This window comes from Cavia porcellus, unplaced genomic scaffold, assembly GCF_034190915.1.
Source record: "Cavia porcellus strain 051 isolate PalLab524CR breed Dunkin Hartley unplaced genomic scaffold, mCavPor4.1 scaffold_25, whole genome shotgun sequence".
Lineage (NCBI taxonomy): Eukaryota > Metazoa > Chordata > Mammalia > Rodentia > Caviidae > Cavia > Cavia porcellus.
Genome location: NW_026947508.1, coordinates 19,158,892 through 19,179,802, shown reverse-complemented (window position 1 = coordinate 19,179,802; position 20,911 = coordinate 19,158,892). Strand labels below are relative to the sequence as shown.

At 39.3% G+C, this 20,911-nt stretch overlaps 1 protein-coding gene across 2 annotated transcripts in view; it reads right to left on the bottom strand.

Annotated features, from left to right (window-relative positions):
* Positions 1-20,911, bottom strand: part of Maco1 (macoilin 1) — a 59,282-nt gene that overhangs the window by 14,908 nt on the left and 23,463 nt on the right. For both annotated transcript variants that reach the window (XM_063235790.1, XM_003471320.5), the window contains exons 5-6: positions 20,360-20,538; positions 18,285-18,786 (exon numbers count right to left, since the gene is read on the bottom strand). In XM_063235790.1, coding sequence (XP_063091860.1) covers positions 18,285-18,786; positions 20,360-20,538 — 681 coding nt within the window. The remainder of the gene's footprint in view (positions 1-18,284; positions 18,787-20,359; positions 20,539-20,911) is intronic.

Genomic DNA, 20,911 nt, shown 5'->3' with positions numbered 1-20,911 from the left:
ATTACAGGCTGGCATCTGTACCTCTGCCACACTGTCTCTCATTCACCTGGGTAACCCAAGGGATATATTCCAAAACAGGCAATGCTGTCAGGCTATCTCCATGTCTGGCTGAAAACATGATAGGTAATTTATCTTTCTGGAGATGTCAGCTTCACAGAGCGTCCCATCTTCTGGAGAAAAGGTGAGTTTTTAGATGAGAATGGGGATTTACAATGATCAGTAACGGGATGGGGGCAGGGTCCTAATACCAACTCTGTGACCCCAGCAAGGCCTGTGAGCCAGGCCTGTTCCCTCCTCTGAGGCTAATGCTCTCTTACATTCCTCCCGGGTTGGTCCAGGATTTCTAGGCCTGGCACATTTAACAGACAGCTGCTGATTTGCTTCTTCTGATTAGCAAACTGAGTTATATCTTATGTAGATGCACAGGAATCAAGTTCCACACAACCAGCCTGAGGCAAAACATATGCTGCGGTTGGGAATGAAAGTAAAATTAGATTCCACAGAGGCTACATGTCAATAACTTTGTAATCATTGTTTTCTTTCATTAAAAAAAACTATTTTCCTACTACAAGTTAGGGATAACAATATTTTGAGTGAAACTTTATAGAGTTCTTTGAAAATAGCAAAAAATCCAAAGAGCTAGTACAGTTACAAGACTGAAATAATCAAAACATAACTTCTGGAGACCACATCACACTAAACAATGTTTCTTAATGCAGAACTCTATGAAAACTTTATCAAAAGCAAACACCAATGTTATGTGACAAAAAGTAAAAAGGTTTTAAGAGTATGTTCACTTCAAGAATATGCATAAATTATACACTTAAGGCTTGTGCACTGCTGTACAAATACGTTATAGTACAACAAGAAAAATGTATTTTTGCTTTGTTTTGTTTTAGAGTTTATGCTCACAAGTCATTGAACTAAAATGGCTTAAGACTTTCCCACCTGGTGTCATCAGCTTCATAAAGCTCTGAGTTACTGTTTTCCGAACTGGTGCAGCAAACCTATGAGCTAACACCAGCATTCCCAGTTTAAGAAACACACGTCTATAGGAACAATGCCCACTGTCATATACAACCACATCAAGTGCTAAGTGACAAAATCCTCAATATTTTTTAAAATCTATAATGGCTAATTTTCCACTGTCTCTCTACAGAAAGCATTAATTAACCGTGAGGCCCTATTATATGTTTAAAATCTTTAATAAGATGTGCATAAAATGATTTACAACCTCATAATGGATTTTTTATAACCAGAATGATACTCAGTTAATACCAAAAATAGAACACAAAAGAATAAAAATGTAAATAACTCATAATCTCATCCAACAGAACCACTCACTACTTGTATTTGATATGCTTCTTTTCTGTAAGCCTTTTTTTTTTTCCTTTTTGAAGAGAGGGTCTCCCTATATAGTCCAGGCTGGCCTTATACTCACTATGTAGCCCACACTGGCCTCGAACTCACAGCAATCCTCCTGAGTGCTGGGATTCCACGTATGCACCACCACACCTAGCTTGTATGTCCTTTTTTCTAATTTCTCTTATGTGTAAATAGATTTCACATTGGTGCCAGTACCACATACAGAGAAGCACCTTCTGATACTGTTAGAAAACTTTCATAAGCAAATGAAACAGTATTCCATTGTATGGATATAAGTATATAACCCTATTTTCTAAGACAATGGCTCAAATTTTACATTTATTCATCAGAAAAATGTCTGATTCAAGTTTTGAAAGAACTATACAACTCTGTAAACTAAACTGTATCAAGTCAGTTCAAGCTAGGGGTATTTATTAAATAGATAGCTACTACTTAATTTAACCTTTGGTATTAAAGGTCAATACTTCCTCAGTAAAATGCAGATATGTAATTCATTACCGGAAGTACTAAGAAATTCTGATTACACAGTGTAAAGAGATGCAAAATTTTCAAATGTGTTGAGAAAATTTTACTAAACCTAAATCAGAAATATATATATATATATATATATATACCCACACACTCACACACACACACAGAGATACCACTAAACATATATATATATCAGCAAAAGAAAAACGTGTAATATTTTAATACTGAATTTATTGATACATTATGAGATGTTACAAGTTACCTTTGGCCTCTACAATTACAAAAGGTGCTTAAAGTGGTGACCATAAGCTTCCAGATATGTATTAGCATGGAAAACTGTTGAAGTGTATAACATTTTTTGGTGGACTTTGTGTGTGTGTGTGTGTGTGTGTGTGTGTGTGTGTGTGTGTAAAATATACATAGTTTTTGCTTTGAAACAAGGTCTCATTATGCAGTTCAGGCCCATACTGGCCTCAAATTTATGACAACCCTCCTGCCTCAGCCTTCCAAGTCCTGCAATTACAGGTATGCACCACTATACCCGGCAGGCAGAATTAATATACTTTATAACCCTTGAAACTAATTTCAGTAAAAAGAATCAAATGAATGACGGAAAATAATTCACTCACAAACTCTGACCCTGTTTATCCGTTAAGCTCCACTCCCTGGAGTCGAAGGAATAAAAAGAAACTATCCGCAAGAGTTACAATCTCATCACCCCCACCGACTCCCCCTCCTCCCTGGCACTTTTAACCAACCTTGAGTAAGGCTTAGCCAAGAAACAAACACACTTCCAACCTGCTCAGCTTTGGGTAATCTGCTGTCCCTCCTTCACAAAGGCCTGGTCAAGGCACTCCTACTGTGGGCACAGAAGGGTCATGGCAAAGTTGGAATCTAAGGGTACAACAGTGTGCTCATTTTTGCCCAACTGTACAAACCTAGATTCTAAACTGTTACACATTATTAGGTACAGGCAACCTTTCTTGTTACTTTTCTGGTAATTTCGAAGATCGCACCTGTAAGAAGACTTGGAAGCTACTCCTGAATTCTAGCACATTATCCAATCCACAGGGAGTCGGGACTGTCCCTGCAGCACTTTCTCAAATCCTCAGTCAGTGGCCCCGATGACTTCAAAGCAGATCTGTCATTCTGGGGATCCCTCTCACCACCCTAAACCTTAACGTATCTCACCTTCTCCCAGCCCTACCCAAGTAAGCAAGCTATTGTGTAACTAGTTGACTAGTGAATGCTTAATTGTACGAGAAAAATACATTTTGGTAAGGGGTAGCCTCCTAACTGACCTAAAGAATGAAGTTCAAATGTTAAGTCTTAGACAAGCAAAGTAGAAAAACATCTTTGGGCACATGTAAGGACATTAGGTAGTAAAACAAAGTGCAGTATTCAAATGTTATCTTTTACTTGAAAAGGACAGTAAAGGAGCTGAAAAGGTAGGGAGACACAGTGCCTAAAGTCTGTAACTCTTATCTTCGGTGAGTGACTGGAGTATAGCCCACTGCAAGCACTACAACTTCACTGAAGTTTTCAAAGTCTTCAGCGGGCCCTGCCACTTCATGCTTTCATAAAGCCTGACTGTACAAGGGAGATTGAAGGCTTATGGGCCATAAGCTTTGCCAGGAAGCGAGTTCTGTGAAAAGCAGGCAGACCATTTCCAGACAGAACTTCACCTGGGTAGGCTGGCCAAACACTCTAGGAGTCACATGCACGTGCATTCCAGAAAACTATCTGTGTGCATTTCTGTGGACTCCCGGTGGCAATCCATGAGATCCAGAGAAGAGCGAGAGCCTTGGCTTTGTTGGTGCCTCTGCCCCTCAAAGCTGGCAACAGAGACACTAGAAATCACCTGGCTGCTAGGGCTAAAGGATGAAAGGCTTCAGAAAGCCGCCTTCAAGTTACACAAACAAGCGACTGAGGCAGTGTCTTAACGCAACCCACACTGGCCAGAATGACCCACTCCGTATTTCTACACATCTGCTGGCTTTAATTACACCACCTACTGGGAGGAATGACCTTCACCTTTCTCTTTCTTTCTTTCTTTCTGTCTTTCTTTTCTTTCTCTCTCTCTCTCTCTTTCTTTTTTTTTTTGTACCAGGGATTGAACTCACAACCTTGCGCTTGCCAGGCAGGCACTTACACTGCTGAACTAAATCCCCAGCTGACCTTCATTTTTCAATCTAACCCATTCTTCAAGACCCAGTTATAAAAATAATAAAAACATTAAGCAAGCTCACCAGCATGAAGCGCCCAAAGTCACTTCTCTTTGTGGAACCCCACGGTCATCACTGTTAGTGTGTCACGCCTGGCACTGAGCCACCATCCTGTCCTGGGTTTTGTTCTGGTGTTTAATCTTTTCCTGTGGCTGTACCTTATTTCTAAGAAAACTGTAAGTGTTTTGAAGTCAGGGACTGACTGTGCTATAAAATTAGAAGCAAAGACTATTTCTAACGTGTCTTCCAATCCTTACAGATCATGTCACAATTCTTGTGCTGTGTCCATCTCAGTGCTCAGAATAGAATAGGGCTGGTGTTATGACACAGGAGGGCCTGGAAAAAAAGCCAAATTCCTGCAAGCTGTCTGCTTTTTAATTTAAAGAGTAGGTGAAGGAGACAAGGTAAATGTGTGTCTGCTTATGAAGAAGGTAGGTGCAGGTGAAAATAAATGAAGCCAGGCGTGATGGAGCATGCCCGTAATCCCAACACTTAGGAGGCTGAGGCAGGAGGATCATTCATGAGCTTGAGAAGCTTGGGCTATATGGTGAGTTCAAAGTCAGCCTGGACTACATAGAGAGAGCCTGTCTGGAAAACAAAGAAAGAAAGAGAAAGAGAAAGAGAGAGAGAGACAGAAAGAGAGAGAGAGAGAGACAGAAAGAGAGAGAGAGAGAGAAAAAGAGAGAGAGAAGGAAAGAGAGACAGAGAGACAGAGAGAGAGAGAACAAGAGCAACTGCTTCATCTTGATAAATACCTAATTCCCCTAGAAGTCCCTTGTATACATTAATCATAGAAGACAGGACTTGTTTAGGGACCACATAGCTGAAAGCTGAGCTCATAAATCAAAGCTTTGTCCCCTGAGAAACACCGACTACCCCTGCACAACTCCCTTTACCTCTCCCGGCCATTCAAATAATTGTATGCTAAATATACAGTCAATGTAACTCACCATAAGTGAGGCCTCACTGACTTGAAGCTGTTCCAATATAGTCTATAAACCACACCTTTGGAAATACCAAAATGACACTGTTTCCACTCTCACTGAGGTGACTACAGTTGCTTACTAGGCACAAATATCCAAAAATAGACAACAAGCTGATGACCTGATTATCAGGTGAAACCATGTAACAAAGTACCTTATGTCTCTGCTGCACACTCTTGTCAAACACAAAAGGCAAACACATTAATTTCCTTTAAGGAATGAAGAAAAACAAAAAAAGGAATTATAGAGGCTTTCACAAAACTGGCCATTCAGGGAATATGGTACTGATTTCTTGACACTCTTTAAGAATAAGGTGTGGAGTGCTGAGGCCTAGAAGTTTTAATAAGGCCTTTAAAGGAATATAGTTAAGATTTGACAGTTTGCATCAGAAGTCTAAAATGTTCATAGCTGTTGAGGCAACTAAAGACACAGTTGTAATAAGAAAAAAAACCTGAAGCACTTAACTATTCAACAGAGGATCAGCTAAATAAATTATTGTATACGCATGTACCTACTGCCATTAAAAGTGAAATCAATTAAGAAAATCACTGAAGATGGTGGGTGTGATGGCACATGCCCATAACGCTAGCTACTAGGGAGACCGAGGCATAAAGGAGAGGCCAACCTAGGCAATTTAGCAAGAGTTTGTCTCAAAATAAGAAATAAAATGTGTTAGACATGTAGCTCAGTGGTAGAGTGTATGCCTAGCGTGTGCGAGGCCCTGGGTTCAACCTCCAGTGCTGCTAAAAATTAAAACAAAAAAAACCACTGAAGAAGGACTTCAGTGACACATGACAGCCTTCATAATACAGTCAGGAAAAAAGTTTAAAGTCAGTTTTAAAAAGTTACTTTATGCTGGGTGTGGCTGTGCATGTCTATAACCCCAGCACTCTGGAAAGCTGAGGCAGGATGAATGCAGGCTCAAGCCCAATTTGGACAGGTTAGCAAGACTCAGTCTCAAAATTTCTTTTAAAAAGAGTGGGATTGTAGCTCAGTCCAAACGCCAACATAACAAAACAAAAACATTTGTGTTCGTGTATAGCATGAGCTTAGTTTTGTAAACAAGTGTGTGTCTGTGTGTATACACACACACACGCATATATATATGTGTATATATATATATATATGCAAGATAAAGATGCTAAGAGGATATATGTTAAATAGGGATTACTCGTTCACCTTCCAAATCAGATGTAATAAATATGCATAATATAGGTTAACACTTTACGATTTTGTATTGGGAAGAAAACTTATTTCGTGGGAGGGTTTTTTTTTTTTTTTTTTGGTACTGGGGATGGAACTCATGACCCTGCTCTTGCCAGGCAGACACTCACCACCGAGCTAAATCCCCAGCTCCAAGGAAAGTTATTTCAAAAGAGGAGGGCTGTTAGGTTGTTCTCCATGGCTGTTCAATGTTCCCTACTGCTTATGTATTTGCTAGGCTAGTTTCAGGAAACCTGAAAGCCTTAGGGAAAATCCAACTCTTACTTTACCGCCTTACTAGGCTCCTCCCAGGAGGGGAACTTCCCTTTCTGAAGTAGAAAACAGCCTGGTTCCTAAATCTACACCAACAGCACGCTATTCACCAGTTCCTACCAAAACAATAGTTTTTCTAAGCTAGATCTTGAGCAGTGGCTCCTCATCCGGCTACAGTTCTCTTGGCTGCATACAATGCTGGCCCAGGCAGGCAGCACCGCTCCAAAATCAGGCTGGATCTGCCTCACACTTTACAAGTGCCCTGCTGACGGATCCAAATTCTAAACCAGTGCACCTGTGAGGCCTGTGAAAACAGGCCAACACCGAGTGTTAGTGTTATTTCTGAACACAGTGGAAACATATCTTGTGCACTGGATGGATTGAGGAATCCCAGAAGGCCCAAGCCACCCTCCTTATCTCAAGATTCTTCTCTCTTCTAAATGGCCTGAGAGCTCACAATTGGGTGTGGGGGGTTCAAAAGCAAAGAGGGTGGACTTTGTCGCAGAGGAGTGAGCTTGTTCTTTCAGGAGGATAGGAAACTTAAGAGAAAGCAAAAAGGTCCCAGTAGGAAACAACAAATTAGTTCACAGAATTTATTAGACATTGACTAACAGCAAAGCACAAAGCTCTTGCTATAGGAAAATCAAGTTCTGATTGGTGGGGCCAAAGCATGGGCATGAACAAAATGCAACCATAGTAAGAAAAGTCAGGAGCAGAGGTTGCAAACTCATCAGTTGATTGGGGTCATAAACATACTTGTGTGACTATCCTCCCACATGATGTTAAAAAAATGTTTTTGAATTGAAAGATTTCACAAATGGGTATCTATTTCTGGCATCTTTTCAAGCTATCACAAAATTTGGTAATACTGGGTTTATAATCTCCCGTGTCAACAGCTGGCTGTCCCCTTGGAAGAATCTATACTTCCAAATGGCTGAGTGCTGGGTGCAGTAATGAACCCACCCAGGAGCTCGCACCCTATCACAGACCCTCCTTAAGACAAAGGATCAAACAAATACCTCCATATCCTAAGGAATGATATTCTAATTTCCTATCACTCTGAGGAAGCCAGGAGACTCCATTCCAACCCCCTAGGGAAGAGTCACGACTCTTAAGAATGCCCAATTTCCACGTGACTCCCTTCCCCATTTGTCCCCAATTTAATCAATTTTACCTGAACTACTAATCTTACTGGCTAACTATGGTTATGCCCCACCTTATGCCCATCTACTTTGTGAGTTCCCCTCTTCCCCCACCTTGGACCCATCTCACCTCACGGCTTTGCTCTATAAAAGTCCCTGGAAAAAGAGAGTCCTTGGCAACCCACTTGGGACCCCTTCTGTCTCTCTTCAGACAGGTTGAGAGTTTCATTCCCCTATATCACTATCACAGGCATTATCTGCTTTTGTTCTGAATCTCTTAGAACACTAACAAGAAAGATTAAATGTACATTATGATGAAGAAGAGTTTCATTCTTCCTTGAAGAAAGAAACCAAAAAAAAAAAAAATTTTTTTTTTAAATTTTGAGAACCCTCACTGGCTGGAAGAAAAGGGTTCAGAGGTCCCCAACAGATTTTGCAAAGACTGAAATACACCCATATTGGCTGGCAAAAGTACCCAAGGGGCCAGTTCCTAAATAACAGCATGAGTAACATTTAAAGAATATTGTTCCTGTTCTTTGAGGTTACCTCCCCTCTGTGGAATCCACCCTTAATCAGTCTATTGTGTATCAGCAAAGGCACTGACTCAGAATTTAACATAAAAAACTTTCTAAATTTTACATTAGTTCCTTCTCAGTTCTAGTAAGGAAACTTTTAGTCTATTTAGAAGCCACTGTTTCGATAGAATAAACTCTCATGACAATGTTTTTTATGTGCACTTCCCCCAGTAATATAGTTATGTTATATTCTATACAGCACAAACACCATCTTGTTTGACCATCAAGATACAGAGGTATTAGGTAAACTGCTTAAATTCATTTATGCCTAGTTTCTAAGATGCCATATGATTTTCGAGTCACAAAACTGCCCTATTTAAGTATAAAATTATCATGTTTCTGTTATGTTTGTTTTTATTTTATTAATTTATTTTTATTTATTTTTGGTCTTTTTTTAGACAGGGTCTCGCTGCATAGTTCAGGCTGGCCTTGAGCTCACTTTGAACCTCTTTCCTCAGCCTCCCAAGTAATGGGATTACAGGCATGTGCCACCATGCCAGGCTTTACTACCATCTGACAGAGTTGGATTCCTGGTCAGGGAACCATATGATAGAATTGTGGCGCGGCTGAAAAGATAAGAAGTATGAAATATAAATGACCTTTATTTTAAGGGCATTTATTAAATGCCCTTTATATTTTAAGATTAAATTAAATGCCCTTTATATTTTAAGAATGCGGGGAGAGACCCCCGGCCCTCCGGGGTCTCCAGGGTCTGGCAATCTCTCCGTCGAACACGTGGGGTGGGGGCATACATGTAGCTTAGGTTTGGGGTGGTGCCTGAGGGGCATTATTGATGCACAGGTGGCCCACTGGTGTTCATTTCACGCCATGGGTAAATTCCTAGGGGTGGGGAAGATGCAGCCCCTTGGTTCTGCTTCCAAGGCTTTACCCGCTACAGTGTCCTTATAGTTCTAACTTCCTGCAATGGTTAAAACAAACTTTAAACTTCATTGTGAATATAAGCAGGGTTAAGTAAAAAGAAAAACTATAGGAACCTAAAATAAAGTGAAAATAAAATGAAATCTGCCAATGTATATACCTGCTCAGACGTGTCAGGCAAACAAAAATCAAACATGTTTCCTGAGATACCAAAACAAACTTTTCTAAATAGGCAGTAGACAGATGCTCTATCATTTATTTATTTCTTCTTAATAACTCCCAAATAATTTAGTCACAGCTATCTCTGACATATTTAATCTACTCTGATCAGTGTCCAGTTTTCACATTCTTCATTCTAAAATTTCATACATTTTTACTTCGCAGCTAGAAATCATCCCATTACAAGTAACTTACTATGCACTGTGGAGGCAGAAAGGCCTCAGCGATCAATCATGGTGGTCAGAAAGATTGTTTTGTAGCAGTAGCTGGTGTAGCACATTTAGGAAAACCAGCCACCATACAGCTCCCAAATCACTGCCTCTCAACATCAGATTTGCTTCCCCAAACTATTCCTTACACACAGGCAAAATTATTCAAATGCAAAAGAGGACAAACAAATATATTTTTCTCTTTCCAGCACTGGAGCTACTGTAAAAGCAGCCAAGCACATATCCTCACTTGGGGGATTTCCCTGGAGGAAAGGAAAGGTAGAAATACGGGATCTGAGCTCACTGCAGCTGCCACAAAGACAGACACAGGATGATCGTGGGTGGGCAGAGGCCAGACCTATCGGGCCAGATGAGTAAAACAGGAAATTTAGACTCCCCGTTTTTTTGTTGTTATATTTTTTGTTCTCCTCCCCAATCTCGTACTCCCTCTTTTCATGTTGCTGGTGGAGAGGTGGCTTGCGCCTAGATTTCTTGGCTCCAGAGCACCACTAGATCACACTTGTTCAACAGGAGTCTCTCACAAGATGTCTCTCCCCTTGTATAACTTCCCGAAATCCTCTTGTCTTCTGGAAAGTCTTGAGCAAAAGTACTGATGGAGGGCTGAGATTAGCTCACTTACATAAGCGCCTGCCTGGCAAGTGTGAGGTTGTGAGTTTGATCCCCAGTACCAAAAAAAAAAAAAAAGGTCCTGATGCAGTGCTTAACTGTAAAACTTCTTGGGAAAGAAAGAAAAAGGAGTCTAGAGTACAAAGTTTTTCTACTTTTGAAAAAATAAAATCAGTAACAACCTCAAAACAAGTAGTGCAGACATGGTAGTGCATTCCTGTTACCTTAACACGCCAGGGGCTGAGGCAGGAGGACTGCTGTGAATTTAAGGCCAGCCTGGGTTACACAGTGAGTCTAAGTCTAGACTGAATTACAGAGTGAGCCCCTGCCTTAAAAAATGACAAAAACAAAACAAAATCTGCCTTAAAAAAATGACAAAAACAAAACAAAATCAAAAACAAAAAAGCAAGTAATTTTGCAGTCCAGTTCTTGGTATAGTCATATGTAATATGTAGATTTCTACCATCAAAAGCCTTTTAATTGTACTGTGATGAATTCCTAGGCCATGCTGCCCTGCCGGCAACATTTTCTCTGCACAAATACACATTCATTTAACAGGTACTTATCAAGTGTCCCTCTGTGGCCATTACCATACAGTGATGGACAAGAGAAAAGGAAGTCTCTTTTCTCACTGAGCTTGCATTCTGTTATGGGAATAAGCCTGTTGTAAAAATTCAAACTATATCCACCCCCCACCCCGAACCTCGCAGGACCTGTGGGAACAGTGGAATGGTCCACAAAAGCCCCTGCTGACTCCAGCCTGGGGAGCTCAGAGGTGCTCACCTGAGGCTCCCTCTTGCCTCCTCCCATCATTAGGTGGTAGCTTTGGATTCTACTCTTCCTTTGTTCCTACAGCCGGGGAAGGGGTAAGAATTATCTTCCTCTCTTTTATTCAACTTGGACCAGTACCTACTTCCTTACCCGTGCAGCCAGCAACCCCCGACCACTGATCCTGACACATGCCATAATCCTACACCACAAGGAAAGATGAAAAGACAGGCAGTGAGAACAACTAGGGTCTTTTTGTTCTTCCAAGGAAGAACATTAGCCCCAAGTTTCCTAGCCGCTTTGAAATGGCTCCTCTAACATCACAAAATAGGAGCTCTTTGGATACTTGCTTCACTCTGTTTCAGTGCTATTCACACCAAGTTACACCAACTCTTGTTTTCAATGACGTTATTTTAAAAAGATTATCCTATCTTACAATATAGAATAATGAAAAATAGAAACTACTTAAACCATCCCAAATAGCAAGACTACATACACTAAGGAGCCATCTAAAGTCAGAGGTTACATAGCAATCTTAGATTCCAGAATTCAGAAGACTAAATTCATAAGTATAGTCTGTGAACTGCTAGTCAAACCACATTTGACCAATCTGTGTCACTAGGAAATTCTAGTTAGAGGGAAAAGATGGCTGGTTTTTCGCTTGTGCTGCCATTGTCCCTCTTTTTAAGAGAAACTTAAGTCATAAAAATTAGCTGAGCATAACAGGACATGCCCATAATTTTGGCATTTGGGAGGCTGAGGCAGGACGACTGCCACAAGACCAGACCAGGCTATACGGTGAGTTTAAGGCCAGCCTGGATACACAACAAGACTTTGTCCAAAAACTAAGTAAGTAAATGCTTTAAATGGGCTACAATCTTACACCACAAAGAATGGCTATTAAGAAATCAAATAATAGGGGCTAGGGATTTAGCTCAGAGGCATAAGCACCTGCCTTGCAAGAAGGCGGTCCTGAGTTCAATCTCCGGTATCGATAAAAATGAAAAAGACAAAAAAAAAAAAAAAAGAAAAGAAAAGAAAAGAAAAGAAAAAAGAAATCAAATAATAACAAATGCTGGAAAGGCTGTTGTTAAGAATATGAACTAGTACAATCACTATGGAAATTAGTAAGGCAATTCCTCAAAAACTAAAGATAGAAATTGCCAGGGGCTGGGGATTTAGCTCAGTGGCATAAGGGCGTAAGCAGCTGCCTTGCAAGTGTGTGGTTGTGAGTTTGATCCCTGGTACTGATAAAAAAAAAGAAAAAGACAAAAAAAGAGAGAGAGAAATTGCCAGCTATTCCCTTTCTATGTGTCTTCTCAAAAAGAGTTAAGGACATCATATTACAGTGAAAGGTGCATATCTATGTTTATATACATACATGTGTGTGTATATATATACATTTTAACCCATGTTTATAGCAGCAAAATTTACAATAGCTAAATTTTGGAAGGAGTCTATATGTCCATCAGCAGATAAACACATAAAGAAAAATGTGGTATTTATAAAGGGTAAATCTGAGTCATTTGTAGGAAAATAGATGTATCATGTGACAATATATTAAGGGAAATAAATCAGACACAAAAGCTTAAATATTGCATGATACCTCTTGTGAGAAACCCAAAGTATAAATAAATTAAAGGACAAATAAAGAAAGATAATAGGAGATAAGGAGACAGATCTTTTGCAAATGAAAAGGAGACCAAATCATAGAGAGGGAAGAGGGGAAGGAAAAAAATTAAAATTGTTATATATATGTACCAACTTCCCATGATGAACGTAGTCATTATTACTGCAAATGTACGAACAAATGTTTTTAAGAATTTTTTTTATGTAGGCTTAGAAAGTAAACTGAAGGCAATGACATCTGCTCATTCACCAGGCGAAACCAGTAATACTCATGACAGACTGCCACCTCTACCACCCAGTATTAAAATAAATAGTAACTTACTCATTGATGAACTAAATATTATACATCTTAACTTTAAATTATCTGTTACCAGTCTATATGCTCCAAAAATATTCCTCTAAGACCCAGATCTGGTAATGAAAATTCCTGGATATGAGTATAAATTAAATACTTTTCAGTGTAAATAAATGAGCTAAAATCTCTAAAAGTGTTTTTCCAATCTCCTTCTCTGAGACAGGGTATCAACTGTTTATAAAGATTCTGGGACAACTTTTTTTTTGTACAGGGGATCAAACTCACAACCTTGCGCTTGCCAGGCAAGTGCTTACACCACTGTGCTAAATCAAATCCCCTGTGGGACAACTCTTTAAAAATGTTTTTTCCACTCCCTTCATTCATTGGGTTTTCAAGTAAAAAACAAACAGAATTAACTGTAGGAGGAAATCAAGTTTTAAACGTAACACTTCAGTGTGCCTAAAACAACCACATAAATTTAGAAAGTAGTAAGAGTGAGTACAGTGGTATCTGTGTTCACAAACTTAATTTATTCTACAATTATGGAAAAGATGGCCGCAGTTGTATTTGTTAATAAACTGAAATTCTGCCAAATACTCATTTGTGAACCACACTGTTTACAAACAAAAGTGTTCAAAGTAATATTGTTTTTAGTATAATACAACTCTACCCAGATTTCCATTTGTCCTTATAAAAGGCTCTTCAACTCCACAGCCTCAAAATTTGTAGGAATTTAGCATCATGGCAATGCCCATACACCAGGACCCTAGAACTCCCAAGCTAAAAGAATACAATGGTGACTTCTCGGAAGGTTGACAGTTATATTCCTGATTTGAGGGCTCCTGTGGCCAGCCTGCCTGAGGCTGTATAATTAAGAATAAAAGGCAAATTCCAGGCTCGGTGCCTCTAGGCTCCCCAAAGCAGACTAATCCCTTTAACTATCTCTAACCAGAGATAAATTTTCAGAGAACCTATAAGTTTTCAAGAACACAAGTAGCTGGCTTTCTATTAACTTATTACAGATAACTACATCCTTGTATCTCTGGCAAGAGCAAGAAAGAATTTTTTTAAACATTTAAGATATCATTTAAACAAAAGAATGTAAATTCTGAAGTTCTAAGCATTTCTTCTATAGATTTTAGCACTGAGAGCATAAAAATCTAATTCTGGTGCCAATTCTTGAGCCAGTGTATTTGCATTTAAAGCAACAAAAACCTAGAGCAGAGAGATAGAGGAGGTTGATAAACTTTTAAGCAGCATGAGATAACAGAAAGAGCAGAAGTTAAGAAACAGCAGTCTGGTGCTGGCATAGCCACTGTAGGTGGCCCTTGTATGCACCAGCCTGTTACTCTTCCAAAACTCATTCACTTCACTGATAAAAAAAAAAAGGACAGGGTCACGGGCGACTCATCTAGATGTCTCTTAGATGTATTCCAGCTTCAAAAAACAAAAATCTAAAAGCAGCATCCTAAACAACATTCTAAATTCTACTCAATATTGTTAAATATTATCTTGCCAAGCAACCTGTGAATACTTTAAAAATTCAACAGTGGTACCTCGTTCGTGAGCTTAACTCCACAATCCTGGTTCAGTTGCAATGAATGAATTCTGTTACCAGAATTGTGGAAAGAATTAAATTCATAAGCCAAGGTATCACTATATCTCAATGAGTTGGTGTCATATTAAAAAATAAACACTAAAAATGAAAACCACAAACTTCTGTTTTGAATACAAAATAGGCAGTGGAATGGAAATAAACTGAGAAGAGACTTTTGCTTCAACCTGTCTACAGGATATGGATCATTTTACACGTTGTTAACTCAGGTTTGAATTCTCTCCCTTAACCAGGAAACTAAAACAATCACCAACAGAACCCTTACAGTCTTAGGTTGTGCTTGAGAGGGATCTTTGTGCCACATGCAAACAAAGCTCTGCTGACCCTGTGCGGACAGGCCTTGCCACTCCCGGCCAGCAGCTGCTCCCAAGGGGGGCTTGATCTGTTCCATCTGAGACTGCGTCTGCTGACAACCACGTAGCCTGCTGTGCAATATTCCACACCATAGGAAAACACGTGTTAGCTAAGGCAGAAAGGTGAGTTTGATGTAATTTGAGTGAAGAAAGGAGAATATTAAAACTACACATAAAGCTCTAAAGACAAGAAGCAAGCAAGAAAGAATTAGGAAACTGAACTATATTAAAATTAAAAACTGCTCTGCAAAAGAAACTGTCAATTTTAAAAGACAAGCCTTAGACTGAGAACAAATGTCTCCAGGTGACATCTAATAAAAAGACTGTTATGTTATCCAAAGTGCACAAAGAACTCTTAAAACTCAACAAATAGAAAACAAATAGCTTAGCTTTAAAAAAAAAAAAAAAGACCAGACCTCAACAGACACCTCATTACGTAACATATTTAAGTGGCAAACACAGGAAGCTGGGTGTGGTGTTGCACACTCGGGGAGCTAAGGCAGGAGGACTGCCACAAGGTTGAAGCCAGCCAGGGCTGTACAGTGAGTTCAAGGCCAGCCTGAAGTACACAAGGAGAGCCTGTCTAAAGCACAACATGACAAAACCGAATAAGATCTCCACATTATATGCACGTATTTATAGCAGTTTTATTCAAATTACCCAAATTTAGGAGTACCTAGGATGTCTTTCAGCAGGTGAATGGACAAACTATGGTACATCCAGATAATGGAGTATCATTCAGCCCCAAAAAGTGAGTTCTCAAACCATGAAAAGACAGGCGGCATCTTAAATGGGTACTACAGAGTGCAAGATGGTCTGACGGGGCTATCTACTGTATGATTTCAACTATGTGACATTCTAGAAAAGGCAAAACGTTGAAGACATGAGAAATACTGCCTGGAAGGGCTTAGGTGGAAACACAGTAACAAATAGGCATAACCTGGGACTTTTAGGGCAAACCACTCTGTACCAGGTGATACCCATCATTATGCAGAAGTTGACAATGTACACCACCAGGAGTGACTCCCAACGTGGCCGTCCACTCTGGATGAGAACGATGAATCACAGCAGACTCATCAACTGCAGCATGTTTGTTGGCAATGGGGGAGTAATGCTGGCAATGGGGGAAGAAAGGCGGGCAATGTAGGAAACGGCACACAAATTAAAATGTCTCTATTTTTCCCTCAGGTTTTCTATGAACTTAATACTGCTCTGAAAAATACAATGTAATGCCTGTATTCAATTTATTAAGTGAATAGACCATATTTAGACTTCTCTTGCTGTTGAATATTTAGGTTATCTATCTATCTTTCTATCCATCTATTTGTCTATTTGGAGTATTGGCAATTGAACCCAGGATCTTTGCACTAGGCTACATTCCCAGCCCATTTAAGAAAAAATTTTTATTTTGAGACAGAATCTTGCTCAAGTTGCTAAAATGGGCTTGAGCCTGCAACCCTCCTGCCTCAGGCTCCAGAATGCTGGGGTTATAGGCATGCACCACCACGTGGCTCACTCTTTTATTTTTATGTTACATTAAAAGCTGAAAATAACACTATAGAAGTTTACCAAACTACATAAATACAGTATTTTCTATCTACTTATTTATTTGACAGAATACAGTTCTCTAAGACAGGACTGCCCTGGGGTCCTGTAGGCCAAGGCAGAGCGTCCATGCTGACCTGGCACACTCCCTGGGAGTGAGCAAGGGGCGCACGCCACAGCACCCTGTAATTTACTGGACAACTGCTGGTCTGAGTCCTCAGTCTCTACTAACAGCAGATCAAGTAGCGGAGTCAATCAGCATCACGCTGGAGACCAAGGGACAGTGTTGCAGACTAAGTCTTGATTGTTCTCTCTGCAAAACCAACCTAGGAAAATTGCTTTGGCTTAACTGATATTAAAATCACATGAGAGAAAGGACATTGACTAGCTTGTGGCAGATGTTGCATCTATAGCATCTAGAAGATTTGTAGGAAACAGAAGGTCCACTAATTAGGCTTTCTTCCATGGGCATCTGGAGGAGGGCTGTCTGCTGAGAGTTTTCTCTGCCAGCATGAGTGGTCAGGTCATCACAAACAGATAAGGATGCTTGCCCACAATCACCTATAGCTACAGCATGTTTCATAGTGTGGGAGCTATGAAACCTCTAGAGCCTGTAGCAGTACAACATAAACATATCTCTCTTAATCCAGCTGCCAATCAGAAAGTTAAAACAAATAATTAACAGTTCAAATTTACAATGTTGAACCCCACCACACACATCTCCAAATAAACTGTCTTTAGTTTTTAAGTAAGCAAAAGGATGCAGAACAGACAACTCACTGAACCGGGTGAGTTACAACTGCCTTCTTGGGTTACATGTGAGGAAAAAAACTCTGGTTCAGATCTCAGTTTCCAGGTCAAAGACCTGAGGTACAAGAACATATTCATACTTGCCCAACATAATTTATACAAATACAGAAAAATTAAGTCTGAGCCAATTAGTGCAATACAACATTGTTCTTTCAACCAATGATAAGGAAAGGAACACTTCAGATTAACACTGTATTTGCCTATGTGTTTTTAGAAAGACACTTTTCTTAACTATCCCAGAGTTATCTAGGAATAACTCACTTTCTAAGTGCCAAAAAAATAAACAAAATAAGAAAAATGATAAACACAACTTTCTCAAGCCTCTACCTTCCCTACTTGTATCTTTTTGACAAAGAGATTTGGATGAACCAGGAACAAACTCAACTTCCTCTGGGATTTTGCCAAAAGAACTTTGACTAGGCAAACATAAAAGTGTCAGGCCTGATCTGAGAAAGACCTTCCCAACAAACACAGTACAAAAACAGGAATCCATGCTGCCCTCAGACAACAAGAATCGATGGCCATAAAGAAATTTAGGACTGGACCTGCAATCTCCAGGACACTGGACACCAGCTTTATATGTACACCTGTGCTGATCACCCTTGCAGCTCTGACCTCCATCCAGATTCTTTGGGACTATGACCCAAAGACTACATATATGTATATGTAGCCCTCTGGATATTCACTAATATCACTCCAATTTGAGCCTGCTTGTACCTAGACAACATTAAATCTAGTCATTCCCATGGTCTGGCTCTAGATGTTTCCTCACATGTTATTAATTAACAAAAAGGACAAAGACTAAAGAGCCTTCCAACACCATTTGAAGAATCAGGCTACATGCCTATCTGTCAAATGTGGAAAGTCATCACCAACACCTCTGATCCAGAACCCCACAAATCAATACTTCATTCAATGACACAAGGTAGGCAAGAAACCCATATAAAAGAAAGAGCAAAATGTGACGAGTCACAGATCTGATCACAAGCCCTAGCAGTCCACTGGGGAGTGTCTGTTTCCGAGAGCACATCCAGTTTGTTGAGAAGCTGGTAAGGAAGGACACAGCACACTACTTACCTTACCAGTGCATCTGGCTTGCTTAGCTGGTTATTAGGAATACAATTTTCCATTAAGTCCTTGTGTGTACTTGGGCTCTTGCTAGTGCACTTCTGCTTCTTTTCATTTTTACTAGATGAGGAAGGAATGCTCCCATTTGTGGCGCTGTGACTTCGAGGTGAGGAGTTCACAACCCCACTGGCATTTTTATAATTTTTTGAGGAAGCAGTACATGAGTCCTCTTTCAAGAGATTTTCTGTACTTCCCACAAGGTCATTATTTAATCTTTTACTGTTGATATGGTTTTCCATATACTCAATTTCTTGTATTTTAGAGTCTACAGGTTGTAGAATATTGTTGTTATTTATTCCAAGGTTGTGTTTTTTGGCATCCTTGTCCTTTTCTTTCCCTTTTTCTCGATATTCTATCTCTGGTAAAGTTGTGGACAGTTTTTTGTTGGCTGGAATGCCGCCGTTGTGGTGTATAAGGATCGAGGAATCCATATCAGGTAGTCCTTTGGCTGCTACAATACCAAAAACAAACCAACAACAACAACAAAAAAGCCCCACACCAGAATATTTAGTTTTTCAAATACAGAATAGATTATTTCAACAAACTGAATTAGTTATACCTAGAATTTACTACATTCATTTGCAAATTCATTTAGAAGTATAGTCACAGTCGATTAAGCTAACTTCAAGAAACAAATCCAAATACTTATGAGAACTCCACATTTAGAAAGTCACCATTATTTATGAAAGTCAAGCCGTTAAAAATTTGGTCTTTCTGAGATGTTAAACAAGCAAACAACATGTTTGTAGTGTTTGACTGACTTTGCAGGCCTATAGTCTGAGCATCTATTTAGAGGATCACAACATGCAATATAGCTATTACAGGGGTTTCCTTCTGTCTTGTTTTTGAAATCCAATATTGTTCTTTCATTGTTACATTGTTTTGTGTTATTCCCTTTAAATTAAAAAAAAGAAAAGAAAAGAAGTTTGGTCTTAAAACAAGATTAGAGAATTTTATACTTGACTTCTTATACACTGACTCAAACTTCTCTGTCACAGGACGAAAGGACAAAGGCAGATTATTCTAGGAGGCTATATTTTAAAAGGTGCCAGGACTAAACAAACTGCTACTAACTTTACTGAAAATAAGTTAAATGAAACAAAAAAAAGTGTGTCTTTAAGATAAGAACATCAATCCTCTTTCTTGACTGTAATGTTGAGGTAATAAAAAAGTCTTTATTATATACCAGGCTACTTTGTAAAGAATTTTCTATCTCAGGCCTATGCATTCTGATCTGATAAGATTCGAGAGGTTTCTGGTTTGTTTTTTGAGACAGAGATTACAGGTGTGTTCCACTATGCCTCGTACTTGAGAGATACTTTTGTACCACACCAAAGAAAAAGGTTTTGGCATATATTAAGTAAAAATGTGATCTCAAGTTACCAACTCTCAAACCAAGGCAACAAATATTACTGTCAATATATCCATATTTATTGGTTAAATGTCCATGAGAGATGTCTCATTAGAAGTTAAGTTTAAAATCCATATTATATGACACAAAACATTAGAACAGGAACTTTGTTCTATTCAGAAAACTTATGATTTATAAAATTTAATTCCACATCTACATCTTTATCTTGCTTATATGTTAGTTCCTGATCTGCTTCAATAACAAATTGGGTTACATATTACTTTGTGGCTGAAAATATATTTTTAAAATTTTATAACAAAATATTAAGATATAAAATAAGGAAAGAAAAATAATTAAATGTACATTTTTAAAAGCATATAGCTTTCAGAGACTGGATAAAAAATTTCACACTCGCTGGGGATTTAGCTCAGTGGCTTGAGTGCCTGCCTGGCAAGTGCGAGGTCATGAGTTTGATCCCCAGCACCAAAACAAAACAAAAAAAAAATTTTTATATTCTACTTCATGACCAAAACCAAAACAAAACAAGCCCTGGGGAAGAACACCAAAAAAACAGGGAAATTTAAAATGGTTAACTATTTTTCCTAAAAAGAAAGCTGTTCTAAGAGACAAAATCATTACTAGACTATTCGGCCAAAAAAGGGTCAAGACCTACCTTCCTCAGCCTCTTTTTCTTGCTTCTGCAGCATCTGCTGCTCTGGAGGGAGAGCCTGTTGAAGAAGCTGCATGTAAAATTCGTTCTCCTTTTGTACTTCCTTTTGCTTCCTTAATCTCATTTTGTAGCTCACATAACTTTTGAAGCCAAAGCCCAAAGTCACCACAGGGTACCCAATACTAGAAAGAAGACAATCCAGCCAGTAATTGCAAGCACAACACATGTGACAAGCACACGAGGATACCTATACTTAAAATTAGAAAATTATTTCTTAGAATTAAAAGATAAATTCTAGTTGCCCACAGCAGCTACAGATGACATTCAATAAACAAGTCGGTCTCTGGCCTGCAGTGGAAAGTGAGGCAGCAACCTGCAGAACAAACCCCGACAGCACGGGACTGCTAGACCACAGGAAAGCACTACCCCCTGGACTTCGGTGTTCAGGGCATCAGCACGTTGACAGACTCAGTGGGTAACGTCTCTGAAGAAAATTAAACTGCCTTTGCATTAGAACTCAGACATCTGCATGGCTTTAAAAATTAAAGAGGTAGA